Below are 22976 nucleotides of genomic sequence, written 5' to 3'. Positions count from 1 at the left end.
TTGGATGACCTCAAGTTTACGGAGGGTAGAATGTAGGAGACCAGCAAGGAGTACGTTGGAATAGTCAAGTCAGAAGGTAGCAAAGGCTTGGATAAGGGTTTCTGCAGCAGAAGAGCTGTGAATGAACCCCTGTCTGTTACCAACACTTGATTAGATACGGGAAATGAAAAAATCTTTTTAAATAAGATTTTTGAGTTTATTCTCAGTTATGAAGCTCTGCTGCTGAAGAATAACAGGATGGAAGACCAAACAAATTTGGGGCAGGGACTGCCTACATCTGTCAGCCAATCAACACTCTCATTTAGACTTTCTTGTTTGTTATTTGCTTCAGTTTTCTCAACCAGGGGACAAAGTTTCAGCTGATGCTAAAAGAGTTTCGTAAAGTGATATCCTATCCTGGAGCCAGATTCCAGCTTCTATGCCTAGATCTATAGAGCAACCCTTTGTGAGGCACCAATCGCATTTACCTGGGTCACTCTCAGCAGCGTATGAATGACTCGGCTATGCTGGGACACACCAATCTTTACCAAAGCGAAGAGACTATATGCCAAGTCATTACAATTCATTGACTGAGCTTCCTTCAGCGCCTGCTGGCAGATCTTCTCGAAGACCGGATGCTCAAACATCAGTTTCCGCTCGTATCGTTTTTGATCCTCTGACATTCTCTTGGTCGTCCTCCACATGGTCATCAGGCAACTGCTGATCTGTTTCCAGGTCACCGTGGATTCTACGTACAGGTCTAGCACATCGCTGGGAGAGGTGCACCTCCGAAGCCTGTCAAAGAATTGATCCAAAGACTCATCCCTCTCGGTTGACAATAGGGTTTTCTGCTCAGTGATAGATTCCTCAATAAGCGGCTCTAGATTTTGTGCGATTGCCCTTTTTGATGAATGGCCAATGAAAGGAACAGAGTCGCCACTGATTTCTCTGCTGTGGACATTCCCGTTCTCTGGCTCATTTTCTAATGCTGCTGTAGGAATTTGCTGCTGTGTGTTCTTAAAGGAATGGAATCGGATTGATGTTAAATCCAAATGATTTTCCAGGCAGTAAGGAAAGCCATTCTGCCTCTTCAATGGTGCAAATCTATATTTTTGGATGCTAGTGGCACAGTTTCTAAAACCAATTAATGCACATCTACGGGAGAGAAAGCTGCACAGTCTCAAGTTCCTGAGAAGCTGAGTTCCAGCTGGGTGGATATTCATGATGAAGAGACAAAGGACGAAAACACCTTGAACCCACTTCACTTTGATTGCCACAAGGGAACAACCACAGTGCTTTCTGACAAGCTGCAACAAGAAAAAGAATTATTACAAACAGCTAGTGTTGTGGTACTGTTGAAATTTGAAAAGCATTACAACAGCAACCTAGCAATTTCAAGGGCAATTAGGAAATAAGGAAAACAAATGCTGGCCTAGCCAGTGACGCCCATATCCCTTGAATGAATTAAAAAAACATTCCTCTGCTCTCAACACTCATGGATTACCATTTTCCTGCTGCCCAAGATGGTTAAGTTTGCAGGTTTTGGAGGTTCTGCTGAAGAAGACTTGACGAGTTGCTGCAGTGCACCCTGTAGATGGTACACACTGCTGCCGCAGTGTGCCAGTTATGGAGGGAGTGAACGTTGAAGGTGGTGGATGGGGTGCCAAACAAGCGGGCTGCTTTGTCCTGGATGGTGTCCAGCTTCTCGAGTGTTGTGGGAGCTGCACTCATCCAGGCAAGTGGGGAGTGTTCCATCACACTCCAGACTTGTGCCTTGTAGATGGTGGACAGGCTTTGGGGAGTCGGGAGGTGAGTTACTCGTCGCAGGATTTCCAGCCTCTGACCTGGTCTTGTAGCCACAGTATTTATATGGCTAGTCCAGTTCAGTTTCTGGTCCATGGTAACCCCCAGGGTGTTGTCGGTGGGGGGATTTGAGATGATGCCATTGAATGTCAAGTCTAAACACACTAATGGGTTATTTAATATTTAAGGTGATGGATGAGCTAATCCGCCTTTCTGGGAATGTAATTCGGTAATATTACTAAAATTAGGGGGAAGGATCTCCATTGATCAGTAAAACCCATAACTAGAGGCGACAAATTGAAGATTAAATTTATCACCCGCACACTGAATGGAGGGGTCAGCGGTCAGACTACGATTGCCCTCTGCCCTCTGTCCTCTCCTCTCCTCTCCTCCCTCTGGCTCTTTCTCCCTCCATGGACACTCGCTCTATTGAAATGTCCGATGTTAAGGTCCCGGGGTTTAATCTGATCTCATTCCACCGCCTCACCTCCACTCGAAAGCCGCTTCCTTGACGGTTAACACGGCGCCGCCATCTTGGGAGCCCTGAAGTATCGCGAGATTCCAGCTGCGCTGAAGGGATAGAGTGGTTTCACGCCGCGTCACCTGCGGAAGTGACGACCCAGCTCCATCTGGCGCAGGCGCAGATGGGCCTGGCACCACCAAGCCCTGGCTTAAAATTTCTCACTTCCCTCAGCCCATCCATTTGAATAGCTTCTGCAGTTCACTCTTCCCCTAGTGTTCTTCCAAGATAATATTCTTAAAGTTAGAGCCAGGTCGTTTCAGGAATGAAATTAGCAAATACTTTTTTTCACAGCAGAATGTAGTAAATATTTGTGACTCTCCCAAAGAGCTGTGGGTGCTGGGAGACAGTTTTAGCTTTTAGGACAGAGATTGATATATTTTTGTAAGGTAAGGGTGTCAAGAGATTTGGAGCAAATGTGGGTAAATGAGATTGAGGCAGAGATTAGTCATTATCTAATTGAATGTAGGTGCAGGCCGGAGAGGTCTACCCCTGTTCCTATATTCCTGGTCACCTGAATGGGCTGAATCATGCTATCGTGTACAATTGATTGAGTCTGGGTAACTCCCTGTGCACTGACAAAAGCAACACTGAATAAGTTGGGCTTGTAAAATTGAGCTCATCTAAAATTCTGCTGCCAACACCCTAACTTACACCAAGGCTACCAAATCAGCCATTAGCTCAATGCCTACTGACCGACGTGTCTTCTAGTCCAGCAAAACAAATTCCTATGTGGCCTCGTCCCTCGTGATAATGACCAGGTAATCTTTTCTTTTGTGATGGTGATTGAGGGATAAATATTGGCTAGGACATGTGTGATAACTCCCCTGCTCTTTTTTGAATAGTGCCATGGGATATTTTACATCCACCTGAGAGGGTAGACAGGCCCTCAGTTTAACATCTCATCTAAAAGATAGCACCTCCTTGAGTACCAACCTGGAATGTCAGCCTAGACGTTGTGCTCAAATCTCTGGACTGAGACTATGAAACCCACAACCTTCTGACTCAGAAGGCAGAAGTGCTACCCACTGAGCACCAACATCCTGGGGGGGTTACCAGAAACTGAACTGTGACAGCCAAGTGGAGAGTATTCCATCAATCCTCACTTGTGCCTTGCAGATGGTGGACAAACTTTGGGGAGTCAGGAGGGAGAGGAACTCACTAAGCCTCCTTAGACAGCACCTTCCAAACCCACGACCGCTACCATCCAGAAGGACAAGGGCAGCAGATGCATGGGAACACCACCACCTTGAAGTTCCCCTCCAAACCACTCACCATCCTGACTTGGAAATATATCTCCGTTCCTTCACTGTCACTGGGTCAAAATCCTGGAACTCCCTCCCTAACAGCACTGTGGGTGCACCTACACCTCGTGACCTGTAGCAGTTCTAGAAGGCTACTCACCACCACCTTATCGAGGACAATTAGGAATGGGCACTAAAATCTGGCCTAGCCTTTTTTTCTTTTCAAGTATATTTGCAAAAGCCCTTGCCTCAGCTTGTCTGCTTCTGAAACCCTCATTCATGCCTTTGTTACCTCTAGATTTGACCTGGCCTCCCCTTTCTACCCTCTGTGAATTTGAAGTCATCCAAAACTCTGTTGCCTATGTCCTTCCCCACACCAACGCCTGTTCCACCTATCACGCCTACGCTCGCTGACAGATATTGGCTTCTGGTCAGGCAATGCCTCGTTTTTAATATTCATATCCTTGTTTCCAAATCCCTCCATGGCCCCGCCCTTCCTTATCTCTGCAATCTTCTCCAGGCCCACACCCTTTCTCTCCTCTATTTCTGGCCTCTTGAGAATCCCTGATTTTAATTGCTCTGCCATGGGTGGCTGTACCTTCAGCTGCCTGGGCCCCAAGCTCTGGAATATTCTACCTATGCCTCCCTGCCTCCCTATCTTGCTTTCCGTCCTTTAAGACAGTCCTTAAAACATATGTCTTTAACCGAGATAAAAGCAAAAGACTGCAGATGCTGGAAATCTGAAACCAAAACAGAAAGTGCTGGAAAAACTCAGCAGGTCTGACAGCATCTGTGGAGAGAGAAGCAGAGTTAATGTTTCAAGTCCGTATGACTCTTCTTCAGAGCTCTGAATAAGGGTCATATGGACTCCAAACATTATCTGTTTCTCTCTCCACTGATGCTGTTAGACCTGCTGAGTTTTTCCAGCATTTTCTGTTTCTGTTGTCTTTAACCAAGCTTTTGGTCATCCTGCCCAAATGTCTCCTTATGTGGGTCAGTGTCTAATTTTGCTTTATAATGCACCAGTGAAGTGCATTGTGATGTTTTATTACTTTAAAGGCACTAATATAGATATAATTGTTGTTGTATATGTCCAATTCCCTTTTGAAATTCTCTTCCTATTGAATCTGCTTCTATCACCCCGTCAGGCGTGTTTCACTGTGTAAAAGAGAAATCTCATCTCCCCTTCCGGTTTTGCTGCCTGTTGCCTTGAATCTGTGTCCCTGGTTATTGCTCTTCCTGCCAGTGGGAATGGTTTCTCCCTATCTACTCTTACCAAAACTCTTCATAATCCTGAACACCTCCCTTTAGCCTTCTCTGCTGTAACCGTGACTACACTTCAAAAGTACTTCATTGGCTTTAAAGCCCTCGGGTGTCGGATTTCCTTTCGGCCAGGGCCCACAGATACCTAAATAGGCAGTCGACTAGTCACAAGCGATTTTAAGATGGTTTATTAAGGTTAGTAAGAAACAACAGTTTAGATGTGATACATTAAATAATTAGACAGAAAAAGAATATGACCCGTGACAGTTGTGGCTTACTGGTTCTGGACGGCAGACAAACAGTTGGCACAGAATGTGTTGATCTCACCATCCTCCTCCTCCTCATCATCCATCTTAAGAAGGTGGCTACCAACGAGTACTGCAGCCTCCCCAGCATCTCAGCAGTACATCACCTCTCAGCAGTATACAACCCCACCTGGGCCTCCCCATATATGCCCTTTTTTGGAGGGTTGGTAACTTACCCAGTATCAATCACCTATTCAAACTATTCTGACCAATGGACACAGGACAGGTACTCAAAACGTCAGGGTAGTTACCAACCCTCCCCCACCTTGTGCTTCACCCTGCCCGAGGTCAGCTTTTTAGTTTACATCATTTTAAGGGTTATATTCTGGCCCTTTCTAAACACTTGCATAGCTAAGGAGGCGCACAAGGCATCACCCTAACAGCTTAGGAATGTCAACATGGCAGCCTGAACTAAGACTGTTTAAGAGGTCAAAGTGTTTAGAAATCCCCTTTCCAGAGTGAGAATCAATGCTATTTAGAAAATCCTATAAAAGGTTCTGCATTATGCAGATGTACCTGTTTATTCAAGACCCTAAGTTCTTAGGTGGGAACATCCTGAGATCATGAAAAGTCTTTATATAAATGCAAGTCTTTATTTCTTTAAAAATTTTCCAAGGCACCTCACAGGTGTACTATCAGACGAAATCCCAGGCAGAGATGCAGAGGGATTTAGAGAGAGAGTAATTCTGGAGCTAGGAGCCTACACACTGAACGCAACCCACCAATGAAAGGAATAAAGGAATTCAGAGGTCAGAGCTTGGAGGAGCACAGAGACCTGAGAGGATTCTGGGCTGGAGGAGGTTACAGAGATAGGGAGGAGCAGAACCAAGGAGGGGGGTTTGGAAAATGAAAATACTGAAAGAGTAAAAGATACAAACTGGGTTTCTCTGGTAAGCCAAGATCTTAGCAAGGCCCTCCCAGGGTTAGGAACAGGATGTTCCTATCCACACATGAACCTAATGACCAGAAGACCACCTATTGTTGTCTGTGTGAACTATATCATAAGGAAACCGCTCCATTAAACCAGGTTTTCACCAGAAAGATTGGGAGTGTAAAACTGTCTTTATGAAATGACTAATTTGGGAGGACAGTTATTGCTTGCATAACCAGTGCGTGCTTTTAAAAATGGCCAGATTACAATTCCATGAGATAAAAAGCTGCCCTTTCAGTTTTAAGAGAGCCACTGGCAGCCTGCCAAACCTCGTCCCTTTTTGTACATTGATGTGGTGCTGTTAACGTCTATGTGCCAATACCCTAGCAGCAAGTCACTTGCAATGCATGGACCAGGGTGTGCACCATCCTGTTCACGGTACGAGACCCCTAAGCACACGATTCAGAATGGATCATATTGTGCTGGTGCTGCATTCCAAATGATAGGACTGGGCCTTTGGGAATATCAGACACACTCATTTCTCCTGACTGTCAGCCATAAAAATGACTCCATTGCAACCTCAGTGCCATTCAGAGAGCAAACAATTTAAATATATCGAACGATAGCTGTGTGAGATGCGGAACCTTCTGTCACTGATATATTACGGCTCTTAAGTCTTGCTGGTTTCTAAATGATCGGACCAGTTGATAGGGATTCCAGGCAGTGTTGGGATAGGAAGCTGCGATTGGTGGATTGCAAGATGACACGCGGGATCATCACGCGTGGCTTTCACCAGTCTCCTCTGCAACCTGGGGTCGACCAGAATGGAGTGTCAGGTAGGTCTTTGATATAAACGGAGCATTTCTGCAGCTTCCACTCCTACACAACATGGGGATTCATTGCATTTCAAAAAAGAACAATGTGGAATTCAAAGTAAGAAAGTTTTAAGTTGATAATTATTCTCCCGCAACCGACTCTCACCCATATTCAAAGAGCATCTTATTAGCACCAGGTTTTTAAATGTAGACAAACCTCATTTAAATATACCCAGAGAAAATAACACCTACACAAATCTCATTTATGAAGGATGAATGATCAGCCACTGACAGTGTCAGCAATGTGTATATAATTCTAAAATCATCCATGATTGATTTGTCCTGTCCACATGTGATGTCCATAAGAACATAAGAAATATTCTTCAGTATAAAGGCATCAATTCTGTAAACTATTGAGTACAGCGCAATAAACAGCAGCAGATGAGATGAGTTCATATGTGATTACCATCCCCAGATACATTCTCTATGAATGACCACAGTGCGTATAACCAACTCAGTATGATTTATTTCAGCTTTATTTAAGCTTTAATCCTACAATCTTTAAAGAGTATATATTATATAAAATAAATATCTTGCTTTCTCTAACAGATCAGTTGGTGAGAGCACCATGTTCATAAGATCTTACAGCACAGGAGGAGACCATTCTGCCCATCGGGCCTGGGCTGGCTCTTTGAAGGAGCTGCCCAATTTGCCCCACCTGCTTGCTCTTTCCCCACAGACATGAAAATTTCCCCCTTTCAGGTTTTTATCCAATTCTCTTTTGACAGTTAATGCTGAATCTGCTTCCACCACCTTTCGGGCAGCACATTCCAGATCATCACAACTCGCTGTGTGGAAAATTTCTCCTCATCTCCCTCTTCCAGTTCTTTTCTCAATCACCTTAAATCTGTGTCCTCTGGTTACCTTGGAAAAAGTCTCTCCCTATGTACATTGTCAAAACCCCTCCCAATTTTGAAAACCTGTATTCAATCTCCCCTTGACCTTTCCCGCCCTAACAAGAACAATATTGTGATTTGAAATTCAAAGAATCATCCATTCTGATATTTAATATTCCCTTTTCTGTTCTTGAAGAATAGATGAGAGTGCAAGTCAAGCGGAAAGCACTTTAACATCTATATGCCTGTTCTATCATTAGGAAATGTCATTGATAATAATGTTCTTTCCTATCTTAAGCTCTGTATACAAATAGAATTCCTAGTGGTTTGGTATCCCATAGAGTATACCAAAACAACCACTGATATTCATAACCTAGCACAAAGGAAGGTGGTTGTGGTTGTTGGAGGCCAATCATTTCAGTTCCAGGACATCACTTCAGGAGTTCCTCAGGGTAGTGTCCTCGGCCCAACCACCTTCAGCTGCTTCATCAATGACCTTCCCGCCATCATAAGGTCAGAAGTGGGGATGTTCGCTGATGATTGCACAATATTCAGCACCATTCACAACCCCTCAGATACTGAAGCAGTGCATGGTCATATGCAGCAAGACCTGGACAACATTCAGATTTGGGCTGATGAGTGGCAAATAACTTTTGCACCACACAAGTGCCAGGCAATGACCATCTCCAACAGGAGAGAATCCAACCATCGCCTCTTGACGTTCAATGGCATTACCGTCACTGAATCCCCCACTATCAACATCCTGGGGTTACCATTGACCAGAAACTGAACTAGACCAGCCGTATAAATACTGTGGCTACAAGAGCTGGTCAGAGGCTGGGAATTCTGCGGTAAGTAACTCAGCCCCTGATTCCCCAAAGCCTGTCCACCATCTAAAAGGCACAAGTCAGGAGTGTGATGGGAAACTCTCCACCTGCCTGGATGAGTGCAGCTCCCACAACACTCAAGAAGCTTGATGCTGTCCAGGACAAAGCAGCCCACTTGATTAACCCATCGACCACATTAAACATTCATTCCCTTCAACAGTTTATAGTGGCTGCAGTGCTCACTATCTAAAAGATTCACTACAGCAGGTCCTTCAACAGAACGTTCTAAACTCGAGACCTCTACCATGTGGAAGGACAAGGGCAGCAGATACATGAGAACACCGCCACCTGGAAGTTCCCCTACAAGTCACTCACCATCCTGACTTGGGAATATATCGCCGTTCCTTCACTGTCGCTGGGTCAAAATCCTGGAACTCCCTCCCTAACAGCACTGTGGGTGTACCTACACCACATGGACTGCAGCGGTTCAAGAAGGCAGCTCATCACCACCTTCTCAAGAGCAATTAGAGATGGGCAACAAATGCTGGCCCAGCCAGTGGCACCCACATCCCATGAAGAATAAGAAAAAGTCTTTATACGATACAATGTTTTCCCGACAAGAGTATGGCTGCGTGATGACTCACACTGCCATTCATCATCATTGTTTGTGTCTGGCATCCACTGATGTTACTTCCATGAAGCCAATCAAATGAGTAAACTCCCCTGAAACTCCATCCCTGTGATTATTTTTCTGGCCCGCAAAGCACAATTAATTATCAGTTATAACTTAAAATAAAATAGATGAATCTGTGCCCCACAAACGTCGACTCTCCTGTGGTTTGGACAAGCTCGAGGCATTGCTGTAGGAGAATCTCTTACTCATCAGTGAGTCATCGCAGTGAGACATCAGCAAACCGCCTTAATAGAAATTAGAAAATCACAAGCTAACCCTCATCAAAAACAGGATTGAAATCAAAGCGTTAAACTGTGTTCTTGACTTCTGTTAATGTTCCCTTTTGAAACTGTTTGAACGGGCCTGATACAATGATAATTTAATGTCCAGAGTGAGTCAAAATACCCCAGGAAGGGAAGCCACCATGCCGACCTTTTTGATTTGTTATACCACACTGCTTGCCGAATTTGATGTCCATTGTCAGTATAAGTCATTAAACGATCTGCTTTAACACCAGCCCCACATTTGAGGTTCACGGCCAATGTCTTGCTGCCCCTTTATTTTACTTGACTTCAGGAAGTCTGGACTAGCAGTCACACTGGCTGTCTATATTAGGAGTGAAGCTATTTCTGAGTCACAAAATGCAGGTATGGACCCTGCGCCAGGCATGTCTGATGAGTGGAGATCGGAGCTGGGGTTCTGTTTGAGTCAATCAAACAGGGTCAACATGGTTTTGTGAAAGGGAAATCATGTTTCACAAATTTGCTAGAGGTCCTTTAAGGATATAACAAGCAGAGCTGATAAAGGGGAACAAGTAGATGTAGTATATTTGGATTTCCAGAAGGCATTCCATAAGGTGCCACATAAAAGGTTATTGCACAACAGAGGAGCTCACGGTATTGGGGGTAATGTATTAGAATGGATTGAGGATTGGTTAACACACAGAAGATAAAGAATCGGGATTAATGGGTCTTTTTCAGGTTGGAACTAATGGAGTGCCACAAGGATCAGTCCTAGGGCCTCAATTATTTACCATCTATATTAATGACTTGGAGGAGGGGGCAGAATGTAATGTATCCAAATTTGCTGACGATACAAAAATAGGTGGGAGGACATGTGATGAGGGCATAAGGAATCTGCAAGGGTATATAGACAGGTTGAGTGAGTGGGCAACAACTTGGCAGATGGAGTTTGATGCAGGAACGTGTGAGGTCATGCACTTTGGTAGGAAGAATCAAAAGGCAGACTATTATTTCAATGGAGAGAGACTCCAAAAAAGTGCAGTACAGAGGGATCTGGGTGTTCTTGTGCATGAAACCCAAAAATTTAACATGCAGGTGCAGCAAGTATATAAGGCAAATGGAATTTTGGCCTGTATTGCTAGGGGGTTGGAGTTTAAAAATAGGGAAGCCTTGTTACAAATATACAGGGTGTTGGTGAGGCCACACCTGGAGTACTGTGTATAGTTTTGGTCCCCGTATTTAAGAAAGGATATACTGGCATTGGAGGCAGTTCAGAAGAGATTCACTAGGCTGATTTCTGGGATGAAGGGGTTGACTTATCAAGAATGGCTAAACAGGTTAGGCCTTTATTCATTATAGTTTAGAAGAATGAGGGGTGATCTTATTGAAATGTACAAGATTCTGAGGGGGCTTGACAGGGTAGATGTTGAGAAGATGTTTCCACTAGTGGGGGAATCTCAAACTAGGGGACATAGTTACAGAATAAGGGGACACTCATTTAAAACCGAGATGCGAAGGAATTTCTTCTCTCAGAGACTAGTGAATGTCTGGAATTCTCTACCTCAGAGAGTGGTGGAGGCTAGATCACTGAAAGTATTTACAGAGGAGGTAGATAGATTTTTGAAATATCGGGGAGTTGAGGGCTATGAGGAGCTGGTGTGAAAGAGTTGAGGCCTGGGGCAGATCAGCCATGATCTTATTGAATGGCAGGGCAGGCCTGAGGGGCCGAATGGCCTACTCCTACTCCTATTTCTTATGTTCTTATGTTTACATGGTTGACGATGAGTGAGAGGTTCGGATCCAGTGAGGGTGCATGTTTGAGGCACTTCGGTGCATCCAATTCACCTTCGAGGCTGTAAGAAAACCTTCTGCCATATAGGATTAACCACCCTAAAAACCAGTCGAAAGATGGAAGGAGTGTTCACATTGTGGCCTGTCAGACTGTTAATCAGCCTTCGAGTCCTCCCACTACTGTATTTTTTCACTCATTCACAGGATGTGGGCATTGCTGGCTAGGCCAGCATTTATTGCCCATCCCTAATTGTCCTTGAGAAAGTGGTGGTGAGCTGCCTTATTGAACCACTGCAGGCCATGCGGTGTAGGTACACCCACAGTGCTGTTAGGGAGAGGGTTCCAGGATTTTGACCCAGTGACAGTGAAGGAATGCCAATACATTTCCAAGTGAGGATGATGAATGGCTTGGAGGGGAACTTCTAGGTGGTGGTGTTCCCATTTATCTGCTGCCCTTGTCCTTCTAGATGGTAGAGGTTGTGGGTTTGGAAGGTGCTGTCTAAGGAACCTTGGTGAATTCCTGCAGTGCACCTTGTAGATGGTACACATTGCTGCTACTGTGTGTCGGTGGTGGAGGGAGTGAATGTTCATGGATGGGGTGCCAGTCAAATGGGCTGCTTTGTCCTGGATGGTGTCGAGCTTCTTGAGTGTTGTGGGAGCTGCACTCATCCAGGCAAGTGGAGAGTATTCCATCGCACTCCTGACTTGTGCCTTGTCGATGGTGGACAGGCTTTGGGGAGTCAGGAGGTGAGTTACTTTTCCAAGGGAAGTGTATAAAGATAAAGACTGCAGTGGTTCAAGAGGGCGGCTCACCACCACCATCTCAAGGGCCACGAGGGATGGGCAGTAAATGCTGGCCCAGCCAGCGACATCCACATCCCTTGAATGAATAAAAAAGAAATGAAAACAACAGTATAAAATATTTTTTCCATCTCACAAATTAATCTGATGAATGATTATGAATAAGTTGTTGAAATGGAAGTAAAACACTCGGGAGCATGGCACCTCATTGTTGCAGGGACACTCAGTCACAATGCCTTCGATTATTTCTCTTTGTCCCCAGACTCTTGCAGTAAGAAGGAGGCTTACTGGGGGGTACTGTAAGCTGCGGTCACGCTGTTTAAAATAAAGCTCTCCGGCTGACAAGAGTTCAATCCATTTCTTCTCAGCCCCACAACTGTCTGGGATGTTTTATACCGCATGACATTACACACATTGGCAGCCCCCATAGGAAGACATCTGCACATCATTTAGACATTAGAACATCATTTTGAACATTTAACCATTCTTTTCAAAGAGGATTGAGTCCCCTTTAATTAAAGAAGTCAGAAATGGTTTGTATTACTTGAAGATAAAGAGGCAACAGAACATGGGACAGGGTACTTACAATGTGGATAATAATGGGATTTTCAGAATATAATATATGCTTACTCAAAAAAAAAAATACAGAAATAAATCCAGTCACAATTAAACTAGAAAATACACATTTAAACCATCCTTCATTCATGACCATTCAAATTTTAAGAAGAATAATAATGTTTTTGTTATTAAGGTACTAAAGTAAACTTTGGCGGAATTTTAATGCCCCCATGGTGGAGGGGGTGGGGGCGAGATTGTAAATAGCGGCGAGATTGTAAATAGCGGCGAGATTGTAAATAGCGGCGAGCCGTTCAAAGGTCCATTGACTTTGGCGGGATTGTAAAATCCCACCGGTGTAAAATTCCGCCCTTGGTGTTTTTCCAGGTCCTGGATAACTTCAAATATACTGTCCACACACATTTCGAGAAGGCTCCTCATGTTCCTGTGGCAAGAAAAAAAAACTTTCCTCCTCGCCTGACTGCATTGGGAACCTGAGCTAGCAGCTCCAGCTTTAGCTAGTCTTTTAAGTACCGATCCAGGTGCCAGTGATGGCTCCAGGTCAGATACATTTCGATGCTCTGGCTTTGTGGAGTTTCCTGTTTTATTCCAAGTGTCGGTTGGTATTCTAATAAAACCACAGCTTGGTTTTCTTTCCCCAGGTACTGTTTGATGTTCCGGCTCCGGTACAGTTCGGTACAGCCCAGGCAGTAGCAAACAGACAATTGGCACTCCCTCTTTTCCCTCTAGTACTGAGCAGCGGTTTCATACATGTTAAAAACAGCAATCGAATGGAAGGACTTAATAAAAGTTAAAGGCAGCAGGAATGTTCCTTGCCTCCTGGTCCTTCCTTATCACAGGATTTCAACCAGAAGCGATTCCAGGGTTGAGGTTCCAACCGGAGGGTATCAGACCGCAGTCTGCCAATTTGCTCAGGACTTGTTGTATCAGACTTTGCTCAGAGTGAGGATGGGCTAATTGTTTGGATTTAAGGGGTCCCTCCTATACTTTGCACTGGCACCATTGGAGAGCTGAAGTCACATCCCTGAAATTGTTAGACATTGTTATTTCTGTAATGTTTTCGCAATAGCCTTACGTCCCCTTCTCAGTATGAGGTTGTGTATAGCTTCCATACTGCTCAGCTAAGTGATGATATGAAAATAATTCTATTCGGTGCAGAGTAACACGAGCCCTGGGGATGAGAACAAAACAGAGGCAATGGGGAGGCCTGCTCCCCCATTCTGTTCATGGGATTTGGACCAAATGTAACTTGATTAATCCATGGAGCAGTCGTGATGCTGGTGAGAGAGAGAGAGAGAGAGAATGTGTGTCTGTTTTGTGTGTGTGCGTGTGTATGTATGTGTGTGTCTGTCTGTGTGTGTCTGTTTTGTGTGTGTGTGTCTGTTTTGTGTGTGTGTGTGTGTGTGTCTGTTTTGTGTGTGTGTGTCTGTTTTGTGTGTGTGTGTGTGTGTCTGTTTTGTGTGTGTGTATCTGTTTTGTGTGTGTGTGTGTGTGTGTCTGTTTTGTGTGTGTGTGTCTGTGTGTGTGTGTCTGTTTTGTGTGTGTGCGTGTGTATGTATGTGTGTGTCTGTGTGTGTCTGTTTTCTGTGTGTGTGTGTGTGTGTGTGTGTGTCTGTGTCTGTTTTGTGTGTGTGTGTGTGTGTGTCTGTCTGTCTGTCTGTGTGTGTGTGTGTCTGTTTTCTGTGTGTGTGTGTCTGTGTTGGGGCTATGCAATATACATATATATATATATATATATATATATATAGATTTATATAAATAAATAAAGACCACATATAGCACAAATTCCTTGCCCATCCAGTAATGCCACCGTCATGACTCATTAATCTCCACTTCTCATAATCCTAAATATAGCATCTACCATTGCAATCAGCCAGGTCTTCCTGTTACTTATTCATGGTAACGTGGGGAAAAGGCTTGAGTGGCAAACTCGTAAAGGTTATTAAAAGAAAATACCAATGACACCTTTTTGTTGCTCACAGCATAACTTCCTGACCCCAGGCTTTCTGCTGTATTGTGGCCTCCATGCTCTCTATCTTCTTTTGTGGGAATAACCTGAGTACAGTTGTCTCCTCTTGGGATTAAGCAGAGCGTTCAAACAAAAAGAAACTCCTCAATCAAAGCAGGCGGGATTGCCCATTCTCCTGGCGCGTAATCTGGTCATCAAGAGAAGCCACTCCCGAGTACAGAAGGCCTTGTGAGTGACTGGCCTTTGGGTTTAAGAGCCTCGAACCTTGAATCCAATTCCTTTTCCGCGTCCACAGAGCCTTGGCTGAATTGTCCCTTGGTCAATAGGTCTTCAGTTTGAGCACTTTGGAAATGTGTTCCTTGGCACTGGAATAGATGAGGTATGAGCCATCTGCTGTGTTGAACTTTTCCCAGTCCGTGCATCCGTATGTTGGGAGCTGATGGACCGGGACAAAACTTTCATAACCCTGCCACCTACAAGAAAAGAAGTCTCTCAGCAATTGTATCGATTTTTAAAAAATTCTGCGTTTAATTCCCACCCTCAACAACAACAACCTGCATTTATGCAGCGACTTTAACATAGTAAGACATCTCAAGCTTCTTCTCTCGAACTTTAGCAGACTAAATTTGACACCGAGCAACATTAGGAGATATTAGGGCAAGTGACCAAAATCTTGGTCAAAGAGGTAGAGTTAAAGGTCCTTAGTGGAGGAAAGCGAGGTAGAGAGAGACAGGCATCGTTTAGGGAGGGAATTCCAGAGTCTAGGGTGAGGTAGGAGAACGAACGGGCCCACCAATGGTGGAGCGATTAAAATCAAGGATGCTCAAGAGGTCAGAATTGGAGCTGGTCAGGGATCTCAGAGGGCTACAGTCCTAGAGGAGGTACAGAGCTAGGGAGGGATTTATAAACAAGGATTAGAATTTTAAAATGGAGGCGCTGCCAGACCGGGAGCCAATGCAGGTCAGTGGGTGCAGGGGCGATGAGCGAATGGGACTCCGCGCAAGTTACATTAAGACCTAACGTTCTCACCCGCGTTAGCCAGGGCACTCACCTGTAGATAACACTGTTTAAGAAAAACTTGGAGCCATCGAAAGAGTTAGCCACAACCAAGAAGCTGTCATCGCCCACGGTGAAGAACTCCCAGTCAACTGCACTGTAACAGAAAGGAGATCGGAGCCAATGAGACCATTATACAGCCCCTATTCACGACTGGCAGTTATTATATCCCACTCATTCCTGGTTCTTACAGGTTGTCTCAGACAAAGGCTTGTATTCCCTCATTGGAGTTTAGAAGAGTGAGAGGTGACCTTATTAAAACATATAGGATTCTTAGGGGGCTTGACAGGGTAGATGCTGAGAGGTTGTTCCCCCTTGTGGGAGAGTCTAGGACCAGAGGGCACAATCTCAGAGTAAGGGGTCACCCATTTAAAACAGTGATGAGGAGGAATTTCTTCTCTCAGAGGGTAGTCAATCTGTGGAATTCTTTACCGCAGAGAGCTACAGAGGCTGGGTGGTTAAGTATTTTCAAGGCTGAGATAGACAGATTTTTAATCAGTAAGGGAATCAAGGGTTATGGGGAAAAGGCAGGAAAGCGGAGTTGAGGATTATCAGATCAGCCATGGTCTCATTGAATGGCGGAGCAGACTCAATGGGCCGAATGGCCTACTTCTGCTCCCACGTCTTATGGTCTCATGTATAGAAGATTCAGGGTGATCTAATTGAGGAGTTTAAGATGGTTAAAGGATTTAGTAGGGTAGATAGAGAGAAACCATTTCTTTTGGTGGGGGCGTTTAGATCAAGGAGGCGCAACCTTAAAATTCGAGCCAGGCCATTCAGGGGTGACGTCAGGAAGCACTTCTTCACACAAAAGGGAGTGGAAACTGGAACTCTCTCACCTGCCAAAAGCTGCTGAGGCTGCGGAGGTGTCAATTAAATATTCAAAAACGGAGATTGATAGATTTTTGATGAGCGAGAGTATTAGGGGTTTGGAACCAAAATGGAGTAGTGATACAGATCAGTCACGATCTAATTGAATGGCTGAACAGGTTAGAGGGGATGAATGGCCTCTTCTTGTTCCTACGTGTTTTCTATGGATATGAAGAGGCTGAGTGGAGACCCAGTTGAGGTATATAAAAGTGCGAGGGTTCTGGATACAGCGGATAGGAAGTCTCTATTCCCTTTAGTTCAGGGGTCCATAAACAGGGGGCAAAGATTTAGGGTAAGAGGTAGGAGGATATTTGGAGGCAAACTGTTTTGCCCAGAGAGTGGTGGGGACCTGGAACCCATTGTCTGAAAGGGTGAGAGGCAGAAACCCACATTGTATTTAAAAAGGCACTTGGATATTCAGGTGAAGTGAGGTAAGCTGCAAGGCGACAAGCCCAACGCTGGAAAGCGGGATTAACCTGGGTGGCTGTTTGTCGGCTGACGATGGGCCGAATGGCCTCCTTCTGGTGCTGGAGATTGCCATAATCCTGTCATGGTTTTATGGAGCCCGATGAACGCAAGATGGGAAAGAGCAGAGAAGGCACATCCAGCAGGTGGTGCTGTTGATGGTAAAACCCAGAATGTAATCCAGGTGGGGACAGAGTTCTGCAGCCTATACTGTTGTTGCCTGTACCTCTGTCGTTACAGTAATCGTTTACACAGGATATCACAAAAGCTGACATGGGAAGTGATATAATACAATTATCTTTCAGAATACGCAGCGAGCTGTGATCTGGAATGCGCTGCGCGAAAGGCTGATGGAAATGGGTTCAATTATAACTTTCAAAAGGGGCTTGGACAGATACCCGAAAAGGAGAATTTTGCAGGGCTACGGGGAAGGGAGTGGGGCTAATTGGATAGGTCTTTCCAAGAGCCAGCACTGGCACGATGGGCTGAATGGCCTCCTTCCGTGCGAGACGCTTCGCGGTGTGATGCAGCGAGTCTGGGCATCCCGTGTGGGTATTTGGAGATATTGGTATCAAATATGTCCAGTTAGGATCCTGTTTATATAGTCAACGGTCTCATTTGCATCATATTTTTTTCCTAATTGCCTCTGAGATTTGGTTGAATACTAATCTAATCAGTTTACAAGGAGTGAGCAAGATATGAAAGCAAAATGCTGCAGCAGCTGGAAATCTAAAGTAAAAGCTGAAGCATTTATGGTACATGTTGACCTACCAACCTCTCCTTAACTGATTGATTTATAGTTTAAAGTGCATTGTTCTGTTGTCTTAATCCAAGCGTGACAATGGACCATTAACATCCCCCGTAAAAAAAGCCAAACCAGGTTTTGTTTGGCATGTAATTGCCACACTCCCAAATCTCTGCGTGCGTTCATTGGTTTCAGGGTGTACTCAGGCATCTTGCCCTGGGGCGGGGGGGGAGTGAGCCATGTTGATGCTGGCAGACATCAACAGCAGCCCAAGTGATACCAGTAATTATCCTAACTCTTCAGGCACCTTTTATCCCTGCTGTACCTGAGCAGATGCTTGCGCTCTAGCCAGCGAGGCACAGGACGTGGCATTTCTGCAAGACTGGCGTCGCCTTGTGAGTCCGCAGGTTGTGGGCTCAAGTCCCGCCCCAGAGACTTCACGCACAACAACCTAGGCTGACACTCCCAGTGCAGTCCCGAGGGAGTGCTGCACTGTCGGAGCTGCCATCTTCCGACTGAGATGTCGAACCTTGTCAGCCCTCGCATGTGGGTGTAAAAACTCCCTTGGTATTTTTTGGAAGAGGAGCAGGGGGCTCTGGTGATCATCTCATTGCTGTTTGTGGGAGCTTCCTGCGGGTAAATTGGCTGTCGTGCTTCCTGCATTGCAAAAGTGACTACACTTCAAAAGCACGTCACTGGCTGTTAAGCGCTTTGGGACATCCTACGGTTCTGAATGAGGCACTATATAAAAATGCAAGTCTTGCTTTCTTCTGGTACTGCTGTTCTGGGATTGCTTGTCCTCTGCGCGTACCTGCCCCAAAATGGATTTGACCTGACCCCGCACAGCAAAGGTCAACTTGTTTCAATCCTTTAACGTTTCTCCTTGCACTCAGTGCAAGGCAGGCTGGGAACTTTTGTGAGAACCAGAGGAGCAGGAGAAGGCCATTCGGCCCCTCGGGCCTGTTCCACCATTCAATTAGATCATGGCCGATCTGCATCTGAATTCCATTTACCTGCCTTCATTCTGTAAGGTTGGATAACCCCATCCAGCAAAAATCAATCAACCTCTGTTTTGAAATTTTCAACTGAGGCCCCCCCCAGCCCCTACAGCTTTTTGGGGGAAGAGGGTTCCAGGTTTTCATTCTTCTTTGTGTGAAGGAGTGCTTCGTGTCATCACCCCTGAATGGCTTAGCTCGAATTTTAAGATGCGACCCCTTGTTCTGGGCTCCCACCCCACCGCTCCCCCAACCCCACCGACACCAGAGGAAATAGTTTCTCTCTACGCACCCTACCAAATCCTTTAATCATCTTAAACATCTCAGTTAAATCCCCTCTTAATCTTCTATGCTCGAGCAAAAACAATTACAGTCTGTGAAACCTGTCCTGATAATTTAACCCTATTAGCCCCAGTATCGGTGTGGTGAAGCTGTGTTGTACTGCCTCCAAGGCCAATAGGTCCTTCCTGAGACTCGGGGTGGGCAGAACTGAACAGGGTTCGATGTGATTCCGCGACTGGGCAGCACTTGCTGAACACGCGCTGATACTACACTGATAACCTATTTAAGATAACCAGTCAAGCTTGTAATCTGGCTCATTTACGCTTATTAGGAGCGACATCCATTCATACGCAGGGACCTGTTCTCTGCAAACAAAAGGAATATGTTCAAGCCTTTGCGCCTCTTTTGAATTACCCGGGAGCTCAGGGAGCCTATAGTTCCCTGTTGTTTTCTCCATGGCAATGCCTTAGCCAATCAGAGTTGACTTGCCAATGAATCAGCCACCCTTTTCTCCTGTAGTATAAGTTGTTGTGATCATTTGAAATTTGGCATTCTTGCATTTGTCCTGATGAGTTCATGATGAAAAGCTTCAGCAACATTTCTCTCTTCTCAGCAATGAAAAGTGGGGTTTGACCTGAGCCTTATTCAATGGTGGAATGATATTCGTATTCCAGGGATCGAATGTCAGGTTCCAGCCACTGAAAACCTGTTAAGTGACTGTACATTGCTGCCATTGTGTTTATGCTTAGTGACCCTAGAGATTTAAACTCCCTTTGAAGACTGAAGAAAGAGAGGAGAAGAATAAACAAAAGGATGGCTCCAAATCAGTGAGAGTCTCACTCGCTAATCAGTGCCCACCAATGAGCTACCTGTTTGTTGGGATATCCTGAAACTTGACAAACATCTGGGCAGTGATGTTGAGTTCGTAGATGGTGGAGTTAATATTGAAGGGGTTGACTCTGTTCAGAGCCCCTGTCTCGTAGCTCTGGCTGTTTGCGACTGCAAGAAAAACTCTTTCCCGAACACGGAAAACCTCCCAGTCAGTAGCACCGTACGTCTGGAGAAGAAGAAGAGAATTATTGTTCCTTCAATTGTAAATACATCGGATGACCAGTCACGAGCGTACAATATGGAGAGGCAGCAAACAATCAGCTCATCCAATGATCCGGGCCCATACTGTCGTGTTTGAAACACCTTGAATGCTCAATCCCTCCACCGACGGTGCACCATGGCAACAGCGTGCACCATGGCAACAGCGTGCACCACGTACAAGCAACTCACCCAGGGTCCTTCCACAGCACCTTCCCAACCTGTGACCTCTTATCACCTGGAAGGACAGGAGCAGCAGATGCTGGGAACACCACCGCCTGGAAGTTCCCCTCCAAGTCACACGCCATCCTGACTTGGAAATATATCGGCCGTTCCTTCACTGTCGCTGGGTCAAAATCCTGGAACTCCCTCCCTAACAGCACTGTGGGTGTGCCATGGGCTGCAGCTATAGAAAGTTCATCATCACCTTCTCAACAGCAAAAGTGATGGGCAATAAATGTTGGCCTTGCTACAGCTGTACAGGGCCTTAGTCAGGCCGCATCTGGAGTACTGTGTATAATTTTGATCTCCTCACTTAAGAAGGGATACAACTGCATTAGAAGCAGTTCAGAGAAGATTCACTCAGCTGATTCCTGGGATGAAGGGGTTACCCTATAAAGTAAGGTTGAGCAGGTTGGGCCTATACCCATTGGAGTCTAGAAGAATGAGAGGTGATCTTATTGAAACATATCAGGTCCTGAGGGGGCTTGACAGGGTAGATGCTGAAAGGATGCTTCCCCCTTGTGGGGGTGTCTAGGGGGCAAAATTAAAAATGAGGGGTCTCCCATTTAATAAGGTAAATTTATTCTCTCAGAGGGTTGTTAGTCTGTGGAATAGTCTTCCCTGGGGGACAGTGGAGGCTGGGTCATTGAATAGATTTGAGACTGAGCTAGACAGATTTTTGATCGAGAAGGAGGTCAAGGGTTATTGGGGGGGGGAGTGAGGTGAGGTGGTGGGGGGGCAGAAAGGAAAGTGGAGTTAAGGCTACAGTCAGATCAGCCATGGTCTTAGCGAAAGGTGGAATAGGCTCGAAGGGCCAAAAGGCCTATCCTACCCCTAACTCTTGTGCTCTTGTGTGTCCTCGTGTGTGTGTGCAATGTTTGTCATCTTGAAAACAAATTAATCCCCAACCAACCATCCCCACCCCACAGTCCTGTACAACATGCCAATCGATCGTTTTTGTAGCTGACTTGATGGTACATCACTACAACTACTGAAGGGTTCACAGTAAAAATGCTAACATGTCTTTGTCCTTTAGAGATGTTGACCAATCTGCTGTACGTTTGCAGTGTTTCTACAGCTCTCCGAGATCTCTGCGCTCCCCCAATTCTGACCTCTTCCACATCCTCAATTTACTTACCTCCTCTCTTGGAGGCCGTGCCTTCAGCTGCCAAGGCCCTGAGCCCAGGAAGCCCTTCCCTAAACCTCTCCCCCTCTCCACATCTCTCTCCTCCTTTAAGATGCTCCTTAAAGAGCTTACCTTTAGACCAAGCCTTTGGTAACCTGTCCCAAGATATCCAATGTGGTAAAATTCTGCCTGATGACGCTCCTGTACAGGGCCTTGGAGTGCTCTGCTTCAAGGCACAAGATGTTATTATGGGCGGAGTTTTCCACTTTGCTGTCTAAATTAGGTGGTGGGCGTAGAAGTGAGAGTGATTCTCGCTGGGGGTGGGTGGGTGGGCGAGATGGGTGACCACAAGTGATCTTGTGCTGGGCATTTCACCAAACATGCATTGGCAAGGGGCTCGCTGATTCTCACCGTGAGGGTGGGCAGGAAGTCACTGACCCGCTGTTACCTCAGGGGGTTGAAGGTCCAGGCGCCATATTTAAACAACATCCGGACAGGGCGCACTCCCCCCTCCCCGGACAGGCCGCACTCCTCCTGCCTGGACACCCCGCACTCCTCCTCCCCGTACACACCGCACTCCCCACCTCCCCAGACACCCCGCACTCCCCCCTCCCCAGACAGGCTGCACTCCCCCTCCACGGACACCCCGCACACTCCCCCTCCCCGGACACCACGCACTCCCCCTCCCCGGACACCCCGCACACTCCCCCTCCCCGGACACCCCGCACTCCCCCCTCCCCGGACACCCCGCACTCCCCCTCACCGGACAGGGCGCACTCCCCCTCCCCGGACACCCCGCACACTCCCCCTCCCCGGACACCCCGCACTCCCCCCTCCCCGGACAGGGCGCACTCCCCCTCCCCGGACAGGGCGCACTCCCCCTCCCCGGACACCCCGCACTCCCCCTCCCCGGACACCCCGCACTCCCCCTCCACGGACACCCCGCACACTCCCCCTCCCCGGACACCACGCACTCCCCCTCCCCGGACACCCCGCACACTCCCCCTCCCCGGACACCCCGCACTCCCCCCTCCCCGGACACCCCGCACTCCCCCTCCCCGGACACCCCGCACTCCCCCTCCCCGGACACCCCGCACTCCCCCCTCCCTGGACACCCCGCACTCCCCCTCCCCGGACACCCCGCACTCCCCCTCCACGGACACCCCGCACACTCCCCCTCCCCGGACACCACGCACTCCCCCTCCCCGGACACCCCGCACACTCCCCCTCCCCGGACACCCCGCACTCCCCCCTCCCCGGACACCCCGCACTCCCCCTCCCCGGACAGGGCGCACTCCCCCTCCCCGGACACCCCGCACTCCCCCTCCCCGGACAGGGCGCACTCCCCCTCCACGGACACCCCGCACACTCCCCCTCCCCGGACACCACGCACTCCCCCTCCCCGGACACGCCGCACTCCCCCCTCCCCGGACACGTCGCACTCCCCCCTCCCCGGACACCCCGCACTCCCCCCTCCCCGGACACCCCGCACTCCCCCCTCCCCGGACACCCCGCACTCCCCCCTCCCCGGACACCCCGCACTCCCCCTCC

The 22976-nt window shown here is 47.0% G+C and overlaps 2 protein-coding genes across 2 annotated transcripts in view; both read right to left on the bottom strand.

The window, feature by feature from the left end:
• Window positions 1-2288, bottom strand: part of fastkd2 (FAST kinase domains 2) — a 30925-nt gene extending 28637 nt beyond the window's left edge. Inside the window, exons 1-2 of the mRNA XM_078551510.1 lie at window positions 2270-2288; window positions 468-1286 (exon numbers count right to left, since the gene is read on the bottom strand). Coding sequence (XP_078407636.1) covers window positions 468-1202 — 735 coding nt within the window. The 5' untranslated portion in view covers window positions 1203-1286; window positions 2270-2288. The remainder of the gene's footprint in view (window positions 1-467; window positions 1287-2269) is intronic.
• A 12213-nt stretch (window positions 2289-14501) lies between these two features.
• LOC144686247 (thrombospondin-type laminin G domain and EAR repeat-containing protein-like) overlaps window positions 14502-22976 on the bottom strand; it is an 80832-nt gene continuing 72357 nt past the window's right edge. The window contains exons 10-12 of the mRNA XM_078551341.1: window positions 19858-20045; window positions 15627-15728; window positions 14502-15048 (exon numbers count right to left, since the gene is read on the bottom strand). Coding sequence (XP_078407467.1) covers window positions 14895-15048; window positions 15627-15728; window positions 19858-20045 — 444 coding nt within the window. The 3' untranslated portion in view covers window positions 14502-14894. The remainder of the gene's footprint in view (window positions 15049-15626; window positions 15729-19857; window positions 20046-22976) is intronic.

The sequence above is a fragment of the Cetorhinus maximus genome, chromosome 11, assembly GCF_964194155.1.
Source record: "Cetorhinus maximus chromosome 11, sCetMax3.hap1.1, whole genome shotgun sequence".
Lineage (NCBI taxonomy): Eukaryota > Metazoa > Chordata > Chondrichthyes > Lamniformes > Cetorhinidae > Cetorhinus > Cetorhinus maximus.
This window is presented reverse-complemented; position numbering and strand designations above follow the sequence as displayed.